The sequence below is a fragment of the Chlorocebus sabaeus genome, chromosome X, assembly GCF_047675955.1.
Source record: "Chlorocebus sabaeus isolate Y175 chromosome X, mChlSab1.0.hap1, whole genome shotgun sequence".
In the NCBI taxonomy this organism is placed as follows: domain Eukaryota; kingdom Metazoa; phylum Chordata; class Mammalia; order Primates; family Cercopithecidae; genus Chlorocebus; species Chlorocebus sabaeus.
The window spans coordinates 105,868,846-105,888,684 of NC_132933.1; the positions used below are offsets into that span (position 1 = coordinate 105,868,846).

Genomic DNA, 19,839 nt, shown 5'->3' on the forward strand with positions numbered 1-19,839 from the left:
TGCCAACCTAGCTTCCATCTCACTCTTCTGCATCAAGCTCCCTTCTACGGCAATAAAGGAAAATAAGGAACATAATGTGGAGGTTGCTGTCACAGTCACAACAGGGTCCAAAAGTTGTATTCCTAAATGTATTTTTGGCTGGGCGTGGTGGCTCATGCCTGTAATCCCAGCACTTTGGGAGGCTGAGGCAGGCAGATCACGAGGTCAAGAAATCGAGATCATCCTGGCCAACATGGTAAAACCCTGTCTCTACTAACAATACAAAAAAAATTAGCTGGGCGTGGTGGCACACACCTGTAGTCCCAGCTACTTGGAAGGCTGAGGCAGGAGAACTGCTTGAACTCGGGAGGCAGAGGTTGCAGTGAGCCGAGATCGCACCACTGCACTCCAGCCTGGTGACAGAGCGAGACCCCGTCTCTCTCTCTCTCTCTCTCTCTCTCTCTCACACACACACACACACACACACACACACAAATTGCATTTTCTTACCCCCTAACCAATTAGAACTCCAAAGAAATTTCCCCACTAAATAATTATAAAATGTCATGGTTTACTAAGCAGTACTACTTTTGTGATCTTCTCTGGAAATCATCTAGTATAATGAAAACTCTTTAAGGGCAGAGAATTTTGTCTATGTATCTTCATCTCCAGCATATACTGTAGTTCATCATTTCTGAGTTGCTATCAATTATAAGATGCATTCCAGATAAGCAAAACCATGGAAAACAAATAGACATCCTATCATCAGTGAAATATAACAGTAACTAGCACATAATAGGTGCTTAATGCTTACTGAATTGAATTTTTTTTTTAAAGTTTCTTTGGGAAAGTATTTTGAGGCCCAAGCAGTCTACTTACAAACAAATGCTTAATGCTTACTGAATTGAATTATATATATATTTTTAAAGTTTCTTTGAGAAAGTATTTTGAGGCCCCAGCAATCTACTTACAGACGAATCTATTGGGGGAGGGGGTGGTGGCAAAGGATTATAACTTGAGGGTTGCCTGTATTTCCAATAGCCAATTTGAAAAGAATGGAAGTACTCCATAGTGGTCCATTTTTAAATCTAGGTGTATGACTATTTCTCTTCTCTTTGTCCTTACCTCATCAATTAGCTTCCTGGCATTTGCAATAGTATAATCACCAGCAAATAAAACCACTAAGCATGATTCATCGCTGCTCTTCTGTCTCTGACCCCGGGATATTGGAACAATGCTTCTATTGGCTTCTGTGGAAACACGAACAGCTTTGAGCTCTTCAGTAGTAGGTATAGGAACATAGTCCTGAACCACAGCATCTTCTGGAAGAAGGCTCCAGTTGAGTTCTCCTGACACAGGTGTAAAGTCATGAATGTTACTCCATGTATTGTTGAAGATACTTAGCCCTGCATCTTTGAACTGGAAAGCTAATTCAGGATAGTACCATTGAAAACAGCCAAATTTGATATTTGAGGAAGACTCAATGATGGGTTGAGTGGCACAACACAAAAAGACTTCCAGCTTTCTACAATCTCGCACACGAAATTGTTGGCAGGCTAATGTGCACTTGCAATCTCTGCAATTCCGGAAAAACACGCTGCCTTTCACGGGTCCCAGAAAAATTATGCAGTTAGTACAGTCATCAATGGTAATTGTAGCAGAGTGATCAAAAATATAGATGTTACAGTTCTCACAGTCTTGAATGAGAAACTGTTGTCCTGCTACTGTCCCAGGTAAGCGACCTACTGTTTCATCCTTCAGTCCACTGAACATGTAGTCTTTTGGATCAACCTGCAGGAACAAAACACAGACCTTGAGTATTATTAACATTATTCAACAAATATCAACTAAATGCCTATTGGCTGCCAGGCACAGTTCTTAGTGCTGAAATAGAAATTCTTAATCTCAATGACTTTGAAACACAATAAGGAAATGAACAGGACAAATTGTTTCTCTCAATAATAATATAAAACTTATGATCTTAGTCAATATACACACCTCCCAGAAGACAGATCCAATTCTCTTTGCTATTAAATTGTGTTCTGGGCATGAAAGCTAAAGGGTAGCCTCTGTGACACTATGGTTTGAGTTTTCCCGTGACTTAACCCAAGTGACACCTACATCATCATTGCTACTGTCAATATTGTCAGTAGGCTTTTAGCCTATTTGGAATTTATATAAGTGAAAAATGTACTAAGCTTTGTAGAGTACCAGGGTCAAAAATATATTTTTAAATGATTGTTTTAATAAAAGGGGCTATGAAAAATTCGACTCATATCCTATGTATCTAATGATCTTAACCACAACCTTGCTATTTCAGCTTTCTGATACCTTTTCTTTTTTGATGCTTCATTTTTAAAACTTCTACTTCTCTAAAAAATTCTGAGGCTGGGTGCAGTGGCTCTTGCTTTTAATCCCAGCACTTTGGGAGGCCGAGGTGGGAGGATCAGATGAGACCAGGAGTTCGAGACCAGCCTGGCCAACATGGCGAAACCCCGTCTCTATTAAAAATAAAAAAATTACCCAGGCGTGGTGGCACACGTCTGTAATCCCAGCTACTCGGGAGGCTGAGGCACAAGAATAGCTTGAGCCTTGGAGGTGGAGGCTGCAGTGAGCCGAGATCGCACCACTGCACTCCAGCCTGGGGGACAGAGTGATACTTTCTCTCTCTCAAAAAAAAAAAAAAAAAATAATAATAATAATAATAATAATAATAATAAAATAAAATTCTGAAAATGGGAATGTACCCAGACTGAAATATATTTCTCTATCCTTTTTCAAATCAATGTATGGGTCTCAGTTTCTAAACCCCAACTGATTTCTGCAATATGCTATAGAAAACAGAAGAACCTGAAGGCACAAGAATCACAATATGTAAATGCAAGCAAATTTGATTCAAGCATTTATTAAGCTACAATGCAATTTTTCAAATTTGGCCATTTCTATCCTTAGATCTTCCAAACTATAGCTCAATCTTTTCTTTCTTTCTTTCTTTCCTTCCTTCCTTCATTTTTATTTTTATTTATTTATTTTATTTTTTTGAGACAGAGTCTCGCTCTGTCGCCCAGACTGGAATGCAATGGCACAATCTTGGCTCGCCGCAAGCTCCACCTCCTGGGTTCAGGCCATTCTCCAGCCTCAGCCTCCTGAGTAGCTGGGACCACAGGCACCTGCCACCATGCCCGGCTAATTTTGTTTTTATATATATTTTTTTCTGTCTGAGATGGAGTCTCACCCTGTTGCCCAGGCTGGAGTACAGTGGCGCAAACTCGGCTCTCTCCTGTCTCAGTCTCCCGAGTAGCTGGGACTACAGGCACCCGCCACCACGCCCGGCTCATTTTTTGTATTTTTTAGTAGAGACCGGGTTTCACCATGTTAGCCAGGATGGTCTCAATCTCCTGACCTCGAGATCCGCCCGCCTCAGCCTCCCAAAATGCTAGGATTACAGGCATGAGCCACTGCGCCTGGCCCCTGTTTTTGTATTTTTAGTAGAGATGGGGTTTCACCATGTTAGCCAGGATGGTCTCGATCTCCTGACCTCGTGATCCACCTGCTTCGGCCTCCCAAAGTGCTGGGATTACAGGCGTGACCCACCGTGCCTGGCCTTTTTCTTTCTTTCTTTTTTTTTTTTGAGATGGAGTTTCACTCTTGTCACCCAGGCTGGAGTACAATGGCGCGATCTTGGCTCACTGCAACCTCCACCTCCTTAATTCAGTTAGCAAGTGCAAGCTAACTGAATTCAAGCGATTCAAGCAATTCTCCTGCCTCAGCCTCCCAAGTAGCTGGGATTACAGGCGTGCGCAACCATGACCAGCTAATTTTCTATTTTTAGTAGAGATGGGGTTTCACCATGTTAGCTGGTCTGGTCTTAAATTCCTGACCTTAGGTGATCTGCCCGCCTCAGCCTCCCAAAGTGCTGGGATTACAGGCGTGAGCCACTGAGCCCAGCCCATATAATCTTTTAAACAGTATGCCTGGAAAATGTCACATTAATTTTTTTATTTTAACTGACCTATCAAAATATGGTCACTAAAAGCCTGTTTTTGTTTATTCCATGTGACTTTCTTATCTACTTCAACTGTTATAACTGTTTGTGACTATATAAATTTCATGCAAAACTATTCATGCACCCCATAGGCTCCCATATATACAATATGTAAAAATTTGATTTACAAAGCAAAATTTAATCATCTTAATCATTAGCAAATGAGCTTAAATTGACTTAGTAATTGCACAATAGGTATTGTACTTAGCCAGTTTTACATGCTTTACTAGGAGGAGTACTGGTCTGCAGTATGAGGCAATAAAAGAGGTACTCGTTTTCCAGTCCCAATTTTGTCACCTATAATCAACCTGATCTTGAAAATGTTACCTTAACTTTCTGGATGTTCAGTCACTCTACAAATATTTGAATACCCAGTATGAGCCAGACATTGTTTTAGGCACTAAAATGAATATGACCAGCTCTTTCCATAAAAGAAGTAAACATTCACCTAAACTAAACTAAAAACAACTTGACCATGTAATGAGAGATGCTGAGAATATTCTGGAGGGGACAGAGAAGGGACCTCTGGGGTGGGGAAGAGAAGTGGGGTAGAAGTTCTGCAAAACGTGAGAATGGATAAGCTAGAGCTCATTAGGTAAAAGGGGTAGGAATAAAGGACCCTCCCTTCCCATGCCAGGTAAAAGTAACAGAAGGAACAAAGTAAAATTCTTCAGGGAGTGGGAGGAAAACTGAAAGTAGTTTGGTGTTACACATGCTATCAGAATGCTAGTAGATGAAGCTACAGAGGTAGGCAGAAACCGGATTATAAAGCTTAGAAGTTATCCACAGACAAGAGGGAACCAGAGAAAGATTTAAATAAGCAAAATTTACATGTCAGGATAATTACTCTGATGAGATAAGGACATGTGGAACATGGATTGATCTGAGAGACTATTGTAGTCATACAGAAAGGGCTGGAACCAGAGCTGTAGTTAGTAGGGAAGAAGATGATGGGATGAATTTGAGAAATACTGAGGAAAGAGAATCAGCAGACTGATAATTCAATGGCTGTAGGAGGTAAGGCAGAAGGATGAATCACAGAGGAAAGGCCATGTGAGGACACAGCAGGAAGGCAGCTGTCTGTAAGCCAGGAAGAGAGCCCTCACCAGACACTGAATCTGCTGGCACCTTGATCTTGGACTTTCCAGGCTCCAGAGCTGTGAGAAATAAACTTCTGTTATTTAAGCCACCACTCTGTGGTATTTTGTTATGGCATCCTGTTTTAGTCTGCTCAGACTGCAAAAGCCATCCTCTTGCTATGTCATCACCAGACCTGTCCTCTGTGTGAAGGAGAGGGAGGGAGCAAGTGCAAGCTAACTGAATCTTCTTATAAGGACACTAATCCTATCAGATCAGCACTCTACCTTTATGACCTCACTTAACCTTAATTACTTCCTTAGAGGTCCCATCTCCAAATACAGCCATGTGTAGGGGGGCAGGGCTTCAAGATATGAATTTGACAAACATTCAGTCCATAACAGCTGCCAATGCTGAGGAGTTAAATGTAATTTACTATCCTAAGTATTTTCTCTGGACACTCCAGTTTTCTTAGCTCATAGGGAGAAATTAATCTGATAGCTAAAGATTTTATAGCTAAAATTTATAGCTAAAATTTATAGTTCTGCAGTATAAAATTATTTGGATTGTCAGCACAGCCTTCCAAGGAGAAATTTAAGATTTATGTTGCTGTACTTTCTCAACAATTCCTGAAAGTTTTTTCGAGTTTGAGACTGGCCTGGGCAACACAGTGACAACCCCCAGCTCTAAAAAAGTTTTTTAAAACTTAGCAGATTATTTGAAGTGAGTTGGTGGAAGAGGAAAAAAAAAACCCTTAGCTGGGCATGGTGGTGTGCACCTGTAGTCCTAGCTACTCAGAAGGCTGAGGCAGGAGGACTGCTTGTGCCCAGGAGTTCAAAGCTGCAGTGAGCCATGATTGTGCCACTGCACTCCAGCCTGGGTGACAAAGCAAGACCCTGACACTTAAAAAAAAAAAGTAATAATAAACAACTGAAACTGAAATCCATCGTAATTTTGCAGGTTACTAGTTCTGAAATAAAGTGTCTACAATCACAAACACGGAAAGGTCATGTTTTAAATTATTTTTTCCTAAGAGCCATTTATGAAGTGAGTTTAGACTGTATTTTTTTTTCTGACATAGGGTCTCACTCTATCGCTCAGGTTGGAGTACAGTGGCCCACTCACAGCTCACTGCAGCCTCGACCTCCACCGTTCAAGCAATTCTCCCTGCCTCAGTCTCCTGAGTAGTGGGGACTACAAGCGCACACCACCACGCATAACTTATTTTTGTATTTTCTGTAGAGATGGGGTTTCGCCATGTTGTCCAGGCTGGTCTCGAACTCCTGGACTCAAGCGATCTGCCTACCTCAGCCTCCCAAAGTGCTGGAATTACAGGCGTGCGCCACCATGCGTGGCCTAGACCGTATTTCTTACTACAATCCTTAAAAGGTTACGAATATGCTTTAAAAAATCAAGGAAAGTGGTCAGGCATGGTGGCTCATGCCTGTAATCCCAGCACTTTGAGAGGCTGAGGTGGGTGGATTGCCTGAGATCAGGAGTTTGAGACCAGCCTGGCCAACATGGTGAAACCCCGTCTCTATTAAAAATATAAAAATTAGCTGGGCGTGGTGGTGGGCGCCTGTAATCCCAGCTACTTGGGAGGCTGAGGCAGGAGAATCACGTGAACCCAGGAGGCGGAAGTTGCAGTGAGCTGAGATCGCACCACTGCACTCCAGCCTGGAAGACAAGAGCCAAATTCTGTCTCAAAAAAGAAAAAAAAAAAAAAATCAAAGAAAAATTTCAAGAGTTGTAATTCATCTGATATCAATTTAATGTCCTACATCTATTAAACCAAGTTAAGCATTATTTTCCCAGAAAACAAAAATGAACATCTTATTATCTAAGAAGCAATACAAATTTTTCATTAAAATTCATCTCCACAGTTAAATTCCCATAATGATAATGTGAGATAAAATAATGGGATTTGTTAATTCCAATGAAAATCCAGTCCCAATAGAAGTAAAAAGATTCAGGAGTATAAGAAGCACTATAATGTACCAGGCACCATACTAAGTGCTCTATAATCATTCACTCAATCCATAAAAACCCCTATAAGGGCTGTGTATTATAATTATCCCTGTTTTATACTTGAGAAAACTGAGGCACACGGAGACTACATAATTTGTCCAAGGACACACTGTGAGTCAGTGCTTGATCTCAGTCTCAGGCATAGACGTTCTGGCTCCTAAATACATTCTCTTGGCGGCTTCTTCATATTCAACCATATTCAGACAAAAACAATTGCTTACTAGATGCACAAATCAATGGAATAGAGAGTTCATAAACAGGCATATCTCTCTTTACATATATATCTCTATATAGATCACACTATGTGTATATATATATGTATATATGTGTATATACATGTGTGTACATATGTATATATGTGTATATACATGTGTATATATACACATACATACATACATGTATATACATATATGTACGTGTGTGTATATATACACATATATGTATGTATATACATATATGTATTGTGTGTGTATATATACATACATATGTGTATATATAGATAGTGCACTGAGCCAAGATCACACCACTGTACTCCAGCCTGGCGACAAAGCAAGACTGTCTCAGAAAAAGAAAAAAAATTCCTAGATGTGAAAACAAAAACACAATCCACAAAAGAAAAAGTGAGTGGAAATTGAACTTTTACCCAAATTGAAAATGTTTGCTCTTCAAAAGACACTCTTAAGAGAAGACAAGTTATTAACTGGGAAAAAAGTATTTGCAAAACATACATATAACATGGGACTTGTATCCAGGATATATAAAGAGCTCTGAAAAACTCAATAATAAGAAAACAAATAACCCAATAAAAAAAATGGGCAAATGATTTGAATAAACACTTTACCAGAGATATATGGATGGCAAATAAGTACATGAAAAATGCTCAACATTTAGGGAAATACAAGTCATTAGGGAAATGCAAGTTAAACTACAATGAAACATCACTACACACATATTAGAATGGCTAAACTTTTTTTTTAAAAGCTAGGAAAGGTGCAGTAGCTCACAGCTATAATGCTAGCACTTTGGGAGGCCAAGGTGGGAAGATCGCTTGAAGCCAGGAGTTTCAGACCACCTTGAGCAACATAGCAAGACCTCGTCTCTACAAAAAATAAAAATATTAGCTGAGTGTGGTAGCAGACATATGTAGTGTAGTCCGAGCTACTTAGGAGGCTGAAGTGGGAAGATTGGTAGAGCCCAAGAGGTCCAGGCTGCAATGAGCCATGATCATGCCACTGTACTCCAACCTGGGAGACTGAGCAGACTCTGTCTCTTAAAAACAAATTAACCTGACAATATCAAGCAAGTGATGTGAGGATGTGGAGCAACTGTATCTCTCATATACTGCTGGTAGGCAAAATGGCATAGCCACTTTGAAAAATAGTTTGACAGTTTATTTTTTAAATTTTTAATTAATTTTTTTTAATAGAGAGAGGATCTTGCTCTGTCGCCCACACTGGAGTGCAGTGGTGCAATCTGAGCTCACTGCAGCTTCAAACTCCTGGGCTCAAGCAATCCTCCTGTCTCAGCCTCCCAAGTAGCTGGGACTACGGGCATATGCCACTATGCCTGGCTATGTTTATCCATTTTGCAGAGATGGGGGTCTCACCATGTTGCCCAGGCTGGTCTTGAACTCCTGGCCTCAATCAATCCTCCTGCCTTTACCTCCCAAAGTGCTGTGATTAGAGGTGTGAGCCACTGACCTGGCAGTTTTTTGTAAAGTTTAATAAACAATTTCCATATGATCATGGGTATTTACCCAAGTGAAATCCTACTTATGGGTATTTACCCAAGTGAAATGAAAACTTATGTTCACTCAAAAACCAGTACACAAATATTTATGATAGCTTTATTCATAATTACCAAAATTGGAAACAACCCAAATGTCCTTTAACTGATGAATGTATAAACAAACTGTGATATATCCATACAATGGAATACTACTCAGCAATTAAAAAGGAACCCCTGGCTGGGCATGATGGCTCATGCCTGTAATTCCAGCACATTGGGAGGCCAAGGCAGGTGGATCACCTGAGCTCAGGAGTTCAAGACCAGCCTGGGCAACATGCTGAAACCCCATCTCTACCAAAAAGATACAAAAAATTAGCTGAGTACGGTGGCACTTGCCTGTTGTCTCCACTACTTGGGAGGCTGAGATGGGGGATCCCTTGAGCCCCAGAGGCTGAGGTTGCAGTGAGCCAAGATTGTGCCACTGCATTCCATTCTGGGTGACACAGTGAGACCCCATCTCAAAAAAAAAAAAAAAAAAAAAAAGGAACTCCTGATACATGCAACAACATGGATAAATCTCAAATGCATTCTGCTAAGTGAAACAAGCCCAACTCAAAAGATTATGTATTATATGATTCCATGTATATGACATTCTCAAAAAGACACAACTACAGGGATAGAAAACTTATCAGGAGCTGGGAGTGGGGCTGACTACAAAGGAGCAAACTGACTATACAAAGGAAGAACTTTTGGGGGCAATGGAACTATTTTATATCTTGATTGGCGATAGCTCCACAACTGTATTGTCAAAACTCATAGAACTGTACACTTAACAAGGGTAAATTTCACTGTATGTAAGTTACACTTCAATTAAAACAAATACTTAAAATTTAAACATTGTTAAGTCAGCTCCAGGGCTAGATAGCTATGTAGCTGAGAGGTTATTTCACAAATGAAAACATTAGTGCCACATAATTATAGAACTAATAGTGCTGAAATATGAATTCTTAATCTCAATGACTTTGAAACACAATAAGAAAATGAACAGAACACATTGTTTCTCTCAATAATAAAACTTATGATCTTAGTCAATATACACACCTCCCAGAAGACAGATCCAATTCTCTTTGCTATTAAATTGTGTTCTGGGCATGAAAGCTAAAGGGTAGCCTCTGTGACACTATGGTTTGAGTTTTCCCGTGACTTAACCCAAGTGACACCTACATCATCATTGCTACTGTCAATATTGTCAGTAGGCTTTTAGCCTATTTGGAATTTATATAAGTGAAAAATGTACTAAGCTTTGTAGAGTACCAGGGTCAAAAATATATTTTTAAATGATTGTTTTAATAAAAGGGGCTATGAAAAATTCAACTCACATCCTATGTATCTAATGATCTTAACCACAACCTTGCTATTTCAGCTTTCTGATACCTTTTCTTTTTTGATGCTTCATTTTTAAAACTTCTACTTCTCTAAAAAATTCTGAGGCTGGGTGCAGTGGCTCTTGCTTTTAATCCCAGCACTTTGGGAGGCCGAGGTGGGAGGATCAGATGAGACCAGGAGTTCGAGACCAGCCTGGCCAACATGGCGAAACCCCGTCTCTATTAAAAATACAAAAACTACCCAGTATCTTGAGCTTATATACTACTGATGATTCGAGAAACTGAAGTACTACATTTATATTAGCTTACCATGTTGTGAAATATATAACAACAAAATAGAATTATGAAATTTTAGGATTGAAAAGATTCCCCATATCATCTAATCTAATCTGAATCTATTTTTACATCCTATCACATTCCCTTTGTTCATCCAGATTTGCCTGGATGTTTCTAGCAATGCTTACCTCCCCTCATGACCTGCTCAAAGAATTCGAGAACTGGAAGGGATCTTAGGAAACTGAGGGCTAAAAGCTAAATTACTTTACCAGTGAGGTGTAGTTAGGTTCAGAATACAAATTAAAATTCCAGCCTCATATACTTTTCACTCTCTATGCTTTTTACCTTTATCAAAATTTTATATGGGTGAAGAAACTGAACACTCACACATTGCTGTTGGAAATATAAATGGTGCAGGCACTCTAAAAAACAGTTTAGCAGTTCCTCAAAAAGTTAAACATAGGCCGGGCACAGTGGCTCACACCTGTAATCCCAGCACTTTGGGAGGCCGAGAGGGGCAGATCACGAGGTCAGGAGATCGAGACCATCCTGGCTAACATGGTGAAACCCCATCTCTACTAAAAATACAAAAAATTAGCCGGGCGTGGCGGCGTGTGCCTGTAGTCCCAGGTGCTGGGGAGGCTGAGGCAGGAGAATGGTGTGAACCGGGAAGGCGGAGCTTGCAGTGCGCCGAGATCATGCCACTGCACTCCAGCCTGGGCAACAGAGAGAGACTCCACCTCAAAAAAAAAAAAAAAAAAAAAAAAAAAAGTTAAACATAGAGTCACCATATGACCCAGCAATTCCAAACCTAGATGTGTACACAAGAGAAATGAAAACATGTCCAGACAAAAACTTGTATACAAATGTTCATAACACCATTATCCATAATAGACAAAAAGTACAAACAACCCAAATGTCCATCAGCTGATGAATAGATAAATAAAATGTGGTATATCCATACAATAGAATAAAGTCTTGATACATGTTACAATATGGACAAACTTCAAAAACATGCTAAGTGAAAGATGCCAGTCACAAAAGGCTAAATATTATGGCTCCACTGAAGTGAAATGTCCAAAATAGGAACACCTATAGAGACAGAAAATAAGTTTGTGGTTTCCAGGGGCTGGGGGAGACGAGAATGGGCAATGACTACTAATGGGTACAGGGTTTCCTTTTCCAGGGATGAAAATGTTCTAAAATTAGACCATGGTGATAAGCCTGTGAACTTACTAAAAAATACTGAATTATATACTTTATTTTTAAACTAAATTTATTTTAAATTTTTATGGATATATAATAATAGTAGTATGCATTTATGGGGTACATGTGATATTTTCATACAAGCATACAACAATGTAATGATCAAATATGGGTAACTAAGATATCCATTACCTCAAACAGTTATCATGTCTTTGTGTTGGGAACATTCCACATTTTCTCTTCTAGCTATTTTGAAATATACAATAAATTATTATCAACAATAGTTGGCTGTGGTGGGTAGTGGGGAGGAGAGGATGAAGAGTGGTGGGTTAATGAGTACAAAAACATAGACAGTCAGGCACGGTGGCTCATGCCTGTAATCCCAGCACTTTGGGAGGTCGAGGCGGGCAGATTGCCTGCAGCCAGGAGTTCGAGACCAGCCTGGCCAACATGGTGAAAGCCCATCTCTACTAAAAAATACAAAAACTAGCTGCGTGTGGTGGTGGGCGCCTGTAATCCCAGCTACTTAGGAGGCTGAGGCAGGAGCCTCTTGAACCCAGGAGGGGGAGGTTGCAGTGAGCAGAGATCATACTACTGCATTCCAGCCTGGGCAACAGAGCGAGACTTCATCTCAATATATATACAGTTAGACAGAATGAATTATATACTTTAAATGGGTGAATTGTATAGCATATGAATTATATCTCTAAAAAGCTATTTTTAAAATTAATAAAGAACTAGTTATATCCTTTAAACAACTTTATGTAGAGGATTTAAAACCTACTGGCAAATTCTTTGACACTCCTCCCATTAAGAGGTCACCTCCTGTTGGAACTAGGTGGGCATTTGTGACTGCCTCAGCATTACTTCTGCCACATCCAAATTAAGTCAAATTAAGTGACTTAAGAATTCACTTAAGAAGCTAGTTAGAAAAAACCATGCAGCTTCTGCCAGTCTCTCTTAGGATGCTTGCCCTTGGAACCCTGCCATCACGCTGCGAGGAAGCCAGGGATGCATGGAGAGCCCCCAGCTGAGCTCCCAGCCCAAAGCCAGCATCAACTTGCCAGCCAGCTATGTGGTCAAGCCATCTTGAAAGTTGTCACGGTTGATGCCACATTGAGCAGAGTCAACCCTGCTTAACCTTACGCAAATTAAAGAGTTATGAACAAAATATCTGCCATTATTTTAAACCATTAAGTTTTAGGGTGGTTTGGTACACAGCAATGGGTAACTAGAATACTTTTCATACTTAAAAGAAGGCTAAAAACAGTATCTAGCCTCCTCCTACTTAGTGCAGACACTTCTTTCTAGCAGATTACCACCCTAACTGTCCGACAGTTTTGACTAACATGGAGATCAGGTCCTCAACAAAGCCACCCCTTCCACTGATGACCAACTCTGGGAATTATGATCTGCCTTATGTTAAAACCAGTTCTGTCATGCCCAACCTCTGATTTAAGTTCTTTCCTCAGAGGTGACCATTACTCTCTAAACCTCTTCTTCAGGACAGGCCTTTACCTTACTAAACAGCAGAGAAATCTTTAGCATTGTCCTACTATACAGCTGAGGAACCTGAAGTGCACAAGTTGGCTGCTTTACCCAAAGTCACACAATAGATATTTGAATTTCTGATATAAGATTTTTGTTTAGTATTATTTCTATTGAATATGAGACAAATATAACAGACACAACATGTGTTGTCCTTACTCAAATTGCAATTTTCATACTTAAGCCATAATTGTTTAGAGTGAATCCTCATTTCTGTTATCTAGGAGGAAGAGTGTGGGCATGAATAACTGGAAGATGAAAACTACTTTTCCATATCACTCTTCCTCACCTCATGTGTACTTAAATGTTTCCTGTTTTAACTCCAGAAAGTCAGTAAACTCTTGCAGGGCAGGGATAAATCTTATAATTGTGAGTCTTACTTGGTGTTTGAGTACATATATACTAAATAATCTGCCTACCTATGGCTGGCAGCATACAGATAAGGATAAAAACATTTCTTCTGAAATAATTTCAACACAAGTCTTACAACCCAAAAATATTTCTCATCACATCAGTGTAAGAATTGTAAACTTTTTTTCTTTTTCAAAGTCAGCAGCAATAGAAAATGAGCTTCTTACACTGTTGACTACAGTATGTCAGTTGCTATGACAATGCTTCGTCCCCAGACATTCCTTCTAATTGAGACAATTTCTCCCAGCTTCAGTCCCCTAAGACTGACCCAATTACACAACTCAGACCCCAAAACCCAAGGGGTGCCCTTCAATAAAGATACTCTGGGCTGGGAGCGGTGGCTTATGCCTATAATCCCAGTACTTTGGGAGGCTGAGGCAGGTGGATCACCTGAGATCAGGAGTTGAAGACTAGCCTGGCCAACGTGGTGAAACCCTGTCTCTACTAAAAATATACAAAAATTAGCCAGGTGTGGTGGTGCGCACCCATAATTCCAGCTACTCGGGAGGCTGAGGCTGGAGAATCGCTTGAATCCAGGAGGCGGAGGTTGCAGTGAGCTGAGATCGTGCCACTGCATTCCAGCCCGGGCGATGACAGAGCCAGACTCTGTCTCAAAAAGAAAAAATTAAAAAAAGATACTATGATTACACAACCTAAGGAAAAATGTAAACACCCTTTTCCAAGTTGCAAGGAAAATTTTCAGGTAACCCATTTTTTTTTTACATGTAAAAGTCTTACAAGTTGAATGGTAATTGTCTGATATAACTTTAAAACTGTATATGCTATAATCCATAAGCACATTCCAGAAGCCTTAACTTTTAATATAAACCATTTCTATTAATATGCATGCATCATATCTCATTTATGTTCTCTGGGCTGTATTTGCATTCTGTTCCTTTTAAGGTACAACTGAAATCTTCTAGGAGCAAGCAAGGCCATGCTCAGTAAATGTATCATTGGACTAATACAGAACATTTGCACACTAGCCCAAATTAACCTCATGGGAGGCAAGGAACTAGGAAAAAATATTTTATTTATTTATTTATTTTTGGAAACAGGGTCTCACTCTGTTGCCCAGGCTGGAGGGCAGTGGCCTGATCATGGCTCACTGCAGCCCCTAAGTCTCGGGCTCAGGTGATCCTCCCACCTCAGCCTCCTGAGTAGCTGGGACTACAGGTGTGTGCCACTATGCCCTACTAATTTTTGTACTTTTAGTAGGAATGGGGTTTCGCCATATTGCCCAGGCTGGTCTGGAACTCCTGGGCTCAAGAGAGCCACCAGCCTCGGGCTCCCAAAGTCCTGGGATTACAGGCATGAGTCACCATGCCTGGCCCTAGAAAAAAATATTTTAAATTGTATAAAATTTAACAAGCTATCATAAATGAGGCACCTTAGAAAGAATTCCTAGTAATTTCAAAAGAAAAAAAAAATCCAAAAAGATAAAGCTATGTTGGGAAATGTGGTATCTGCATTCTCTCAAAATATAAGCTGGTAATTCTCTTTAACAGTCCAGAAGATTTTAAAACCGGGTTTGCTTTTTTTTTCAGAATATAATGCTCATTTGGTTAGAAATTCTCATTTTGATTGGCTGAGCTGATCAAGATTTTAACTTTTATTATACACTCGGAAGCATGAGCTTATTTTATATATCCAATAACATCTCTTACATCTCTGCAACTACAGAACTTAGTAGTGTTCTCAAAAAAAAAAATGTTCTCTGTAAGCTCAAAACAGTTTCTATAATTGAAAGTTTACTACACACTCATTTGTGGGGAAAAAGCTTAGACGCTGGTGTCCAATATTGTATTTCTCAATGCATTTACTTAGCCAATGGGCAAAAGAAGAAAAAAAACCACAAGACACACACACTTATTTAAAAGAAGGATTAACATGAGAAATCCCAACTAACCTGAATATTATGTTAATAAACGCTAACTGTAAAACAATTTATTGTGAAACAATGAGTCACAGGCAGCCAAGACTACTATAAATAAAACATAAAGGCATTTTATTTAGTTTAGATTTAGCCTGAGTTCAAAAGAAAAAACTAAAATAAAAATGAAATACACAACTTTCTCTATGGCAGACAGTTCAAGCTAAGAGAACATTGTTAGAAATCCAAAGGCTGAGGAAAATGTTATCTTTTAAAAATCGCCCATCAAATAACTTTAAATGGCAGGTGCAATCTTCTTGTGAAATAGAAAGCATAGTACATTCTTCCCCTACATTATAAAATGCTACTATCGAGTATGACTAAGAGAGAATAAATGTACCATGTGACCCAAGAAGGGTGTGTATGAGAAGTAGGGGCAGAAAGACGGGGCTGAGAAAAGCTGCAAAAAGCTTTCAATTTCTTAACTCTGACTCTTAGAGACCAGCGCTTACCTGAATACGTTCTGCTGGGGTTTGGAAATCACGCAGAAAGGTCTGTGATTCCAAAACGTTAATACACTTATTATAAAGTATTCTTGGGTAAAGACATGTTGCCTTAAGCAAGGAGTTAACTGTTTATAATACTCATTTGAAAAATCTCTCATTTTGTTTGGGAGAAATAATTGATAAGTCCATCAAAGTAGTTCAGTAAGCACAAATAGAGAACTATGTAGAAAGAGGAACTATTATGAAATGTATGACCGAGTGTGTTTTGTGTAAGACTAATGGAGGTTTTCAAAGTTTTTTGGTTTCTGGCTATATACAAAAATAAAAATAAGGGAGTTTTCATTCATTTAAACCAGCAGTAAAATACTGCCCGGTTTATGCCGCTTATTTTCACCTTACAGTCTTAATACACATTCCAAGACTGATGCGATATTCATTATTTCTTTCGGATAACTGGAAGAGGAGGGACAGTAAAGCTGTACATTAAACAGTCCACTTGGTAATTGAGAAAATTCAGCAGTGAAATATATCATGAGGCACCAAAGAGATTTGCCGGGGAGGGCAGACAAAAGAGAAAACAGACACAGAACATTAAGCCCCGGAAGAGATGAGAATCAGTCCCATAAACGTAACTCGATGACTGGACAAAACCCCGCTTGACGCTGCCGGTGGGTGAAACGAGGTGATCTGAGATTCAGGGCGTTCTCGGTTCTTTCCCTCTCTCGAATCGATCATCTCCGACAGGAAGTCAGAGCAAGGCAGGGTTCGGAGTCAGAGAAAGCTCCCGGGGGAGTCTGTCTACCAGGACAACAAACTCCTAAGGCTCCTTCCGGAGCTCTACAGCCCTCTGGGCGCCCTCTCTAGCGCTGTACTTCACGCCCCCGCTCCCCAAAAAAGTCGTGCACCCCGACTTCAGCTATTCGCGTTCAAGAGAGTGCGGCAGCTGTTGGGTCGGCCCACTCAGCGGTCCCGGGTCGTAAGAGACCCCGGCGGAGCGGCTTAGGGAGGCTGAGACAGCGGCTACACGACTTTCATTACCTTCTCACGCTGATCCCAGCTGTACTGCTTTGGCAGCTCCTCCTCGTTCTCGGGCCGCGACTCCTTGTCAGCCTTCCGTCTCTTGGAGAAGAAGCAGCCCATGGTCCCAGCCCGCGGAGTTCGCTGGCCAGTACACTCGCTCAGGCACCTCCTAGAGTGTGGCGTGAACCCTGGGCACCCCGGCCCCGCAGCTCTCCGGACTACGCCCCGCGGAACCGCCCAAGAATCCGCAGCCTTAGTTTGCCCGCCAGGCCCAGCACCCCTTCCCCTTTTTCGTCGCCCTGACGACCCAGCGCAACCAATGAACGCTCAACGCCTGTTGAGCCAATCAAAGCCTCTCGAGCAATCCTGCGCGGCCTATGAAGAGAGGCCTACGTACTCACACACCAATCCACGCCTGGCTCCTGCGACAGCCCCTAGCGGCGGGGCGGGCCGGCTCTGGCGCAAGCACGGGCAACCCCGCCCACAGCCTGACCCGGCCCGCCCTCGGCCCCGCCCCTCCTGGGACTTGGTGGGCTCTCTAGCTGGTGGGAGGCCAGGCTCGGCGTTCGGGTTTTTTTTGCCTCTGATTCATAAATTTGCAAATTCAAGGCGCGGGAGAGGTCTCCAGTTGAACATTAGATTTATCGTATGAGGAAAGTTGTGAGGGAACAGAAATTCCCGCTGACACAAGAAGACCCTGAAATTTGAATTACTAAATCCTCTTCTCCCCTCATCACCCTTCCTACCGCTCTCTCATCGCCTGGCCAGGGTCACCCCCTCAAGAATTGTACCCCATAACCTCCCAATCCTCTTCTGTGCTCTCTCTCTCTTTCTTTCTTTCTTTCTTTCTTTCTTTCTTTCTTTCTTTCTTTCTTTCTTTCTTTCTTTCTTTCACAGGGTCTCATTATGTCACTCAGGCTGCAGTGGCACAATCATAACTCACTGCAACCTTGCAACCTTGTCTTCCTGGGCTCAAGCGATCCTCCTGCCTCAGCCTCCCTCTTGAGTAGCTGGAACTGTAAGTAAGCACCACCATGCCCACCATTTTTTTTTTTTTTTTTTTTTTTACTTTTGTAGAAATGGGGTCTTGCTATGTCGCCCAGGCTGGTCTTGAACTCCTGGGCCCAAGCGATCATCCTGCCTCAGCCTCTCAAGGTGCTGGGATTACAGGCAGGAGCCACCACACCCAGGCTTCTGTGTTTTCTTAAGGCTTTCACATATGACTCTAAAATTGCACAAGTACATAGTAAAATAGTTAATTGTGTATTGTTTCCCTATTTGAACTGTGACTTTCCTGAGATCAAAAAGGTATGTCTTTGTTTTTTTTTTTTTAACGGAGGTTTTGCTCTTGTCGCCTAGGCTGGAGTGTAGTGGCGCCATCTCGGCTCACTGCAGCCTCCGCCTCCCTGGTTCAAGTGATTCTCCTGCCTCAGCCTTCCGAGTAGATGGGGTTTCACCATGTTGGGCAGGATGGTCTCGGTCTCCTGACCTTGTGATCCTACCGCCTTGGCCTCCCAAAGTGCTGGGATTACAGCCGTGAGCCACTGCGCCCAGCCCTACATCCCCTTTATGACATACCTTTTAGGCCAGGTGCAGTGGCTCATGCCTGTAATCCCAGCACTTTGGGAGGCCGAGGCGGGCGGATCACCTGAGATCAGAAGTTCAAGACCAGCCTGTTCAAGACCAGCCTGGACAACATGGTGAAACGCCGTCTCTACTAAAAATACAAAAATTAGCCAGGCGTGGTGGCGGGCGCCTGTAGTCCCATCTACTCGGAAGGCTGAGGCAGGAGAATAGCTTGAACCCAGGAGGTGGAGGTTGCAGGGAGCCGAGATCGTGCTACTGCACTCCAGCCTGGGCTACAGAGCGAGACTCTGTCTCAAACAAAACAAAACAAAACAAACAAATAAAAAAAAACAGGGGTGAGGAAAACTGGGGGGAGGGATGTACCTTTGAATCCCCTGCACCTGGCCCAAGTCCATACTAGGTGCTCAATACAACGTTTGTCAAATGAATGAATGAATACATGCATGGGTGTTACTGAAGGAAGCATTTATAAACTTTCCCCCATCCCTTCCCAAAGAAAGTGACCGAACTGTGGGGGTGGGAGGCATGTGGATTTATGGTAAAGGGGTTCTCCTCATGGAGTTTATAGCCTCATTGAGGACATAAGCATTGCATATGAACAATCAGATCTGTTCTAAGCAAATAGCATAGAGTTTGTCAGAATATATTTAAAAATATATACACTAAATATTAACATTTGCTATACTTGGATTGAATTTTACTGCAATACACATGCATTGCCTATGTAATAGAAAAGAAAGGTAAGTCAGTTTCTCTGAGAAACAGTATTTTGACATCTCAGTAGGACATCAAATGCTTATCACTTCAGGTTCAAATTTGGTTATCATTTAAATTTCCCATAATTATTCACATCTAGTTCATATCCTAAATGAGCCTTTGACTTTTTTTTTTTTTTTTTTTTTTTTTTTTGAGATGGAGTCTGGCTCTGTCACCCAGGTTGGAGTGCAATGGCGTGATCTCTGCTCACTGCAACCTCCACCTCCCAGGTGCAAGCAAGTCTCCTGCCTCAGGCTCCCGAGTAGCTGGGGCTACAGGCACATGCAACCACACCCGGCTAATTTTTGTATTTTTAGTAGAGATGGGGTTTCACCCTGTTGGTCAGGCTGGTCTCAATCTCCTGACCTCAGGTGATCCACCCACCTCAGCCTCCCAAAGTGTTGGGATTACAGG

The 19,839-nt window shown here is 41.4% G+C and overlaps 1 protein-coding gene across 1 annotated transcript in view; it reads right to left on the reverse strand.

The window, feature by feature from the left end:
• The window catches only part of RP2 (RP2 activator of ARL3 GTPase), a 35,435-nt gene extending 18,049 nt beyond the window's left edge, over positions 1 to 17,386 (reverse strand). The window contains exons 1-2 of the mRNA XM_007991498.3: positions 17,101 to 17,386; positions 1,105 to 1,770 (exon numbers count right to left, since the gene is read on the reverse strand). Coding sequence (XP_007989689.1) covers positions 1,105 to 1,770; positions 17,101 to 17,202 — 768 coding nt within the window. The 5' untranslated portion in view covers positions 17,203 to 17,386. The remainder of the gene's footprint in view (positions 1 to 1,104; positions 1,771 to 17,100) is intronic.
• Between the last annotated feature and the right edge of the window lie 2,453 nt (positions 17,387 to 19,839).